This window comes from Macadamia integrifolia, chromosome 12 (assembly GCF_013358625.1).
Source record: "Macadamia integrifolia cultivar HAES 741 chromosome 12, SCU_Mint_v3, whole genome shotgun sequence".
Classification (NCBI taxonomy): Eukaryota; Viridiplantae; Streptophyta; class Magnoliopsida; order Proteales; family Proteaceae; genus Macadamia; species Macadamia integrifolia.
This window is the reverse complement of record NC_056568.1, coordinates 12915998-12923598: the sequence shown is the minus strand read 5'-3', so window position 1 is coordinate 12923598 and position 7601 is coordinate 12915998. Positions and strand designations below refer to the sequence as shown.

The 7601-nt window shown below is 33.8% G+C and overlaps 1 protein-coding gene across 1 annotated transcript in view; it reads right to left on the bottom strand.

The window, feature by feature from the left end:
* LOC122057874 (chorismate synthase 1, chloroplastic) overlaps positions 1-767 on the bottom strand; it is an 11158-nt gene extending 10391 nt beyond the window's left edge. The window contains exon 1 of the mRNA XM_042620215.1: positions 511-767. Coding sequence (XP_042476149.1) covers positions 511-655 — 145 coding nt within the window. The 5' untranslated portion in view covers positions 656-767. The remainder of the gene's footprint in view (positions 1-510) is intronic.
* Positions 768-7601: the final 6834 nt, after the last annotated feature.

The following is a 7601-nucleotide window of genomic DNA, read 5'->3' as shown; positions in this document are numbered from 1 at the left end:
AAAAAAAAAAAAAAAGACTTATCTCCTTGCGAGCATGGAGAAACCACCTAATAGATGCCAAGGCAGAACTAATGATTTTACAGTAATTGCAAGGTCATAAATATGTAGCAGAAAACAGAGCAGCAAGTTTATTTAAAATTCGAGAAAATTTCATTCCAGTTTCAAGCAACAGAGAAAATATTTGGATTCAAATATTAAATCAATTAGAAAAGCAATATATACAAATTCTCCAGTATTTTGACTGGCTTAGGATCTGAACTAGTCGTTACTAGCAAAACATAAACCTGAATTCCACGGAACAACGGATTTTAAAGTTTTCAGAGAGATCAACATTGACGAAAAGAAAAAGTCAACAAACTTTATATCAAAATGAATAATAATAAAAAGAAAGAAAAAAGAAAAAGAAGAAGAAGATATAAGCCGGTGCCAGATCAACAGAGATGGACTAAAAACACAGCAATAGCAGGATGTGGGAGAGAAGAAACGAGGCAGTAAGAATTGGGAGCATACCGAGCTTCCTGAGTGTAGAGCGTCTACAGGGGATGTGAAGCGTTGGGGAAGACAATTTCGAGATATCGGAAACCTGGAATCCTAAACCAGATCCACCATCGGTCCTCGTCCTCAAGAATGATTTGGAGGATAGAGACGACGCCATTGCCGTCGTTCGACTCTTCAGCTAAGGGAAACGCAAAGAGAGAAAGAAAGGGTTGGTGTGGATCGATGTGCATGAAGAGATTTCCGGTAGTTGTTGGTTTTATAGATGGTATATATAATTTTGGAATTTATTTTGCATTATTAAATAATAATAAAATAATGGAGGAGAAGGAGGAGATAAGAAGACAGACAGAGTGTCTCAGTCTAACCACCTACCCACTTTCTCTCTCTTATTTTTCACCAAAATTTCCAACCCACTTTCTCTCTCTTAATTTTCACCAAAATTTCTTCCCTTCCTGGCCTCTCTTCTCTACTGACTACTCTCCAACAACCACCGCTCTCAAGACTTGCTTGGTTTTGGACAGCTTCCGCAGTTCCTTCCCGGAATCCTGTTTTTGTGCAATGACATTTTTGACCTTTTGAGGTATTTTACTCTTCTCCTTCATCAAAACAACAGTTTATGGCACTCAATTGTAATTAAGGGTGTTAATCCATTTGGTTCTAATTTAAATGGTTCAACAGATTATTACTGATTGGGTTTAAAATTGAAATTGAGCCAATTTTTTTTACACAATGCGTAAAAAAAAATTGAACCAAAAGCAATAATTGATTTATTAGATTCGATTTAAATGGTTCAATTTGATTTCAGTTTGAATTTAGATCTCCTAATTGATTGTAATACCATCTAAGGAAAATGATTACCTCAAAAATTGTTTCGCATCAATAGATTTGATCTGAACTGATTAGTTAAAGCTCGAGATCAACCTGATCAATTATTAATCTTGTTATTATTAAGCACTGATCGATTAATAATAAAAAGGTCTTGATGGAAGGTAGTTAGCCAGTTTAAGCTTATCTAATTTGATTATAGTCCGTTTAAGGATCGTGATGAGTTGTTTAATTATTGTCCAAATAATCAATTAACTGGTTTAAATCACCATTAAATTAAAATATAAATATCTTCATACCTTTAGCCTACAATGTCCCATTATCTAAATAGGACAAAATGAGGCCTAGATGTCGAGTTAGTGTACTCTAACGTGTCAAATAACAGAGAAAAGTATCTGAGGGCTTTGAACGACGTGATTCACGTGGGCCTCCGACTAATAAGAAGTGATCGCCTCCATTGCGCGACAATAGTCACGTGACGATTACTAATAAAAAAAAAAAAAAAAGAATCATGTGACGATGGAAAATAGATTGAGGTAAATGCCATATGATATGATTTGCAAGTCCTCTCACTACCAATAGATTGGTAGTCTAGTGATGAAAATGTCCTCAATTCATCATTGGGGATTATGATCATTATTATGGAGTATCTTTTTTTTACTAAAAAAAAAAAAGTCATTTCACTCTTATTTATGGGTTACAAGATGTGGCCTCTCTTACCCAAAAAAAAATAAGATGGGGTCTCATGGAGGTTTCAACAGGCAGTACCGTTTCCCTGATACAGGTAAATCCTCTGGTACCTATGTATACTAATAAATCGATAGGTTTGATTTGGTTTTGGTCAGATTTAATGTTGAATTGATTTTGGTGTGAGAATGGTGAAGTCGAAATCAAATCAATAAGGAAAGTTTGGTTTCGATTTTAGCTTAGCATTGTTTTATTGTATTGATTAATACTTTGGTTAATTTCTGTCTTTGTCCAATTTAGGTCATACAAATTTATACAAAATTATTAAAAAAAAAAAAAAAAAACTGATTTTGAATCAGTTTTGGTTTGATTTTGTTTTTGATTTAGGTTTTGAATCGAGGTGTCAATTTTCAGCCGAAGTCAAACATATTGACTGAAATTGATCGATTCAGCTCCAATATTTTGTGAACAAAATAGCATAAGGTAAAATTGGACAAAAGATTATATATTGCCATTTTTCATACCAAGCCAATGCAGGCAGTGCCTCGCGATTTATATATAATGGGGTCACATGGTCGTGCAAGAGAAGAGTGTGAGAGCAATGCACACATGAGGATGTATAATAAAGAGGATAAATATGGTCAAAATCTTTCATAGAGGGAGCTATGGTGGAACAATTGTGACTAAGGGGCTTTAATGGGAGTTGAAAATCCTTCATGGAAAACTTATTAGTCACCAAAATTTGAGGGGTTTGAAAATATTGAATAAAAATTAATTGGGTGGGGACTAAAAGGTTGCAAAAGTTTATGGGATCAATTTTTCGTTCATCCATGGTCAATGGGACTTCCATTCATTGAGACATTTGAACGATGTGCATAGGATTTCACACAATATTTTTTTTGGGGGGTGGGTAGCGATTCATAAAATGCCCCGACGATGGCGAATCTTCGTTCACTACATGGTCAAGGAAAACTTTGTCCAAATTTAAGATTTATGTTTAATGTTGTTTTTGTAAAAAAAAAAAAAAAAAAAAAATCCTTACATGGAATCCAGATAGTAGAATGTACCTATCAACGTTGGATTGGAATTAGGCAGAGGAGTGTCGTAATGGGTAAAGATCCTTGCGTGGAACATCTGTTGAAGAATATGGTGGGTGTTTGGTTTCGCATGCCATTTAGGTTGTTCCTTTGTGTTCATAAAAAGTATGTTATGATTGATATGATGAAAAGTATGAGATTTAATCTTGTTTTTGGGATGCCTGTGTTAGTTACGAAGGTAGAAAAAGCTCTAATAGTTTGTTTCGCTATAGGTCTTCGGTTTGAAGGCTAAGAGAACCAACCTACAACTATGCTTTTAGAGAAGTGGCATTAAAGAAAAAAATTGCCAATTAATTTCAAATTCAAGTTGGCCGAAGGAATGCCCATTGTCTAAAAAAAAGAAAGAGTAGTGTTGAATGGTATATCTGGAATTCTTGAATCTATGGATTCCAAAGATTATGCCATGTATTGATAGAATTACCACCAACCATTCTCCATCAATTCATTTTCTGAACATTTCAGAGATACTTTTAATATTGATCCATGTCCAAGATCCTTTTTTGAATACCCTATTTATGGGCTGGGGTTATTGATCAAGACGCCAGCCTAATTTCAAAAAAAGAGATCTGTTATAGACCGATCTAAAGTCTATTTAGGTTTGCAAATGGAAGATCGGAAGAAATAGAATAAATTTTTCCTAGAGTCTCTTTGGCCTTTCCAAAATATAGCTTTGACGGAATCCAATTGCTACATATGGTGCTCGGGAAAAGGAAGCAAGACATATAGTAAAAAGGCATGGAGCTCAAGAAAGTTTTGATATTGCATTTCCAATTAGGCATTTGTTCTTAACATAAAGCACAAGATTAGTGAAAGATTGTTCCTTCGAGGGATGAAAGGGTTTGTCCCTAGATATTTAGAGTTGTTGTCCATTTTCTCTATTCCCAATATTATCCTCTCTTCAGCGATCACGGGTGTGTTTGCTAAATGGAAGACCAAATTTAGAAAGGATTTTCTATTTTTTGTGAGAAAGATTTGATAATCAAAGAATCCTCTTCTGATGCTCTACAAAACAAGAATTTGTCGTCAATCAAAAGGTAATGAGAGATTTAAGGTGTTGACATGTTAATTCCCGAAACAATTTTAGATCTTTTAGATCTTAGTAGACATAATTCCCGAAACAATTTTAGATCTTAGTAGACATGAAGGAGTCTAGAGTTTAGACATTCCATAGCTAAGATAAAGAGGTAGGGACTCATTGGGCATCTATGTCACATTCCCCTATATGGAACTTTATTTTTTTTGTTGCAAGACCTACACTGGAGCCAGATAGAGGACTTACAAGGGCCAATAAAGGGGGCCATTGGGCCACACTTACTATTATATCAAGAAAGGTGAGGAGTAGGAGTCGAACATTTGACCTTCCCTAGATTTACACTAGAACCCAATTGCTTAGCCGCTTGCCATTGAACTAGAATCTCATCCTTAGATGGATGAATAAAGTCAAAGCTACCATCGTCTCATTTTCTTTGTTATTTATTTAAATTATTATTTTTTAAAATATAAATATAAATATATATATATATATATATATAAATAATTATTTTGACAATAAACATGGAGAATATTTCCGCAAACTTTGGATATCACTAGATATACTATAATACCCTTACCAAAAAAAAAAAAAGATATACTATAATACGACATTTTATTAAAAGGACTTACACGATGGATACTAATGGCATTGTTAAATGAGTGCAGGACCATGTCTATCAAGCATGTGCCAATCCAAGCGAAGCCCCATCCCAATTCTAAAACTTATTATGTATTTGAGTCCTTAATTTGCCTTTTCATTTGCCCGAATCAAGTCAAAACAAAGATTTTAAAAAAGGGGAAAAAAGAAAAAACGGAGCCCTACTTTTTGTTAGCAAAAACACATTCTTATTTTTTACGTTTAAAACATATTTTTCTATATGTTTTCCAAAGAACCAAGAAAAAAGGGCAAACAACAAGCATTCTCTAAACAATTTTAAAAACACGTTTAAAATACGTTTTGTATTTTGGATTTTTTAAGACTTCAGACTTGTTAAACAAAATGGTTACTTAACTAATGATATCTTTCTCTTCTGAACTCAGAAGACCTGATTTTTCCGTCAACATGAAGCTAACTTGAAAGCCTACATTTCTCATGATATCACCTTCAACTAAAATTCAATGCACTAACCCCAAAATTGAGATATAAACTGATGGATTTGTTGAAAAATATTTCTAAAGTGATGACTCCTAACTCCAAATGAACATGAATCACTTTGAAAGTGTGACAACTATGTTAACAACAATGAAAAATATCATAGCTATGCCTCAATGCTAAACAAGACTTTGGACATATATTTTTATTATAGTGTATGAATTTAGAATTTGTGTTGGATGATATTCGATAATGTCTTAGATCTTATGATGAATCAGATATTATATATTCATTAATGTTAGATGTTATAATTATTTTGAGTATTAGATGCAGGTATTCATCTAATAATTCCTTAATTATAAGAGTATAGTGACTTTTTTTTATCCCTTTTTTTTTTTTAACACGTTTAAGACCAATACCATCCGTTTATTATTTTTTTTTTACAGTTCTCTACCTTTTTTACCATATTGTTTGGAAGTTTTCACCATTTAAAAACCCATACCATCCGTCTCTAATTTTTGTCGTTCCTGTTTTTGCTAACTATGTTCCTACTTGTCACATTGGGTTAGTTTCATTCGCATGCATCACCACATCTACCACATGGCAAGAACATGAGTTGGCAATGATGATGAAACGTCACCAAATATTGTTAGGTTTAGCTTAATCCCCCCATTAGAGGTAAAAAAATGCAGACCAACTTGAGCCCTGAATCCAATGAGGGCTTGGGCTGCATTGTTCAACCCATAACGCGGACTGAGGCTAGGATTTTGAAGCCCGAGATCAGGCAAGACCTGGGTTGAGACATGGGGCCAATCCTCGACCAGACCTACCTTATACACATTATGTTTATATTAATCATGTGTATAAAAATATATCACTACCGACACTCAAAATTCATTATAATTTATACCATCCATGTCATCACACCTATATTTTTTAATATACAAATATTTTTAATCCAATAGTATAAACCACTATCCACCTCCACCCACCCTCATTATGATTCATGCCATTAACTTATTTACTTCCTTTTCAATTCATTATAGAGCCGTGGTCAATTAGAGCCAATCAAGATTCTAGACCAATCAAAAGCACGCTAGGTTAACCCAACCTAGTGCTGGGCCTAAACTGAGTTAAGAGACTTCATGGTTGAAACGGGGTTTTAAAAAACCTGGTCCATTGACACACTACCTCTTATTATCCATTATTATTATTATTAAGGATGTAAATGAATCGAATTCAGATCCAAATACTTCTAGACCAGATACGAAAACCTCTAGAGAATACTGATGCAAATCTAATTTAAATTTTCAACTATCCGTTTACTCTTTGACTCGTGTAATCTAAACCTCTCTCCCCAATGAATATATAATTTGCTCTTAATCCATCTTTCAAAATTGTTTTAATTTTTTTTCTCATTCTCCTGAAACTGTATAAACTTCAAGAACCCTCATAATCATTAATTGATTATTAAATCAAATTAAATAATTATTTTTTAGAAAAATTTAGATTTTAATTCTAATACCCTTTAACCGGATATGTAGATCCCTATACGAATAAAGAAGCAAATTCAGATTTCAACTATCCGTTTACATCCCTCCTTATTATTTAATATTACAATGAATTTCAAAAAGATACGTCCCTAAAATGAAGAATAAATAAGATAAAAGGAAAAGTGGCACACCACCACGCTGCCCCAACTCCCATCACTACCTCCCCCCCCCACCCCATTAAAAAGACACCTATGGGCATGGTCCGCAAGGCCATTGGTTGAAAACACTAGCTCCAACAAAGCTGGATATGTTCCCGATCTACGCCCTTAAAGATAAACATTCTAATGTTTGCTATCATCTTATTGCAAGTAGAAATGGAGGATTTTGAACAATTGTTTCTCTTGATTCCATTAGGCTGTCAAACTCAATGAATAGATATGGAACATTGAATGATGTCTAACTTTTAGTCTTTTACTTGTAAAGTGTTGTACTTCTAAGGGAAAAAGATTGCTACATTGACACTGTGCAGTTTCCTCTAAACCCTTTTCACATGATAAATAATGGGATCCACAGGCACTCTTCTTTTAACATTCAGTCCACATTTTATGCCTTGTAAGAAACCCTCCCACTTAACCATGTATTGTGGACTGATACCATTTTACAAACACCCACTCAGTATAGAATTCAAATTCCTTCAAAAAATGCCTTGTAGGAAACCCTCCCACTTTTAAAATAATAGTTTTTTTGCCACACAAGGTAGAAAAATTGTAAATTTTTGTTTATATCTCAACAATTTAACTCATGTTATAATTATTAAACAAGATAATGTGTATGTTGATAAATAGTACGTCAGTTTTTTTTTTTTTTTTGGGGGGG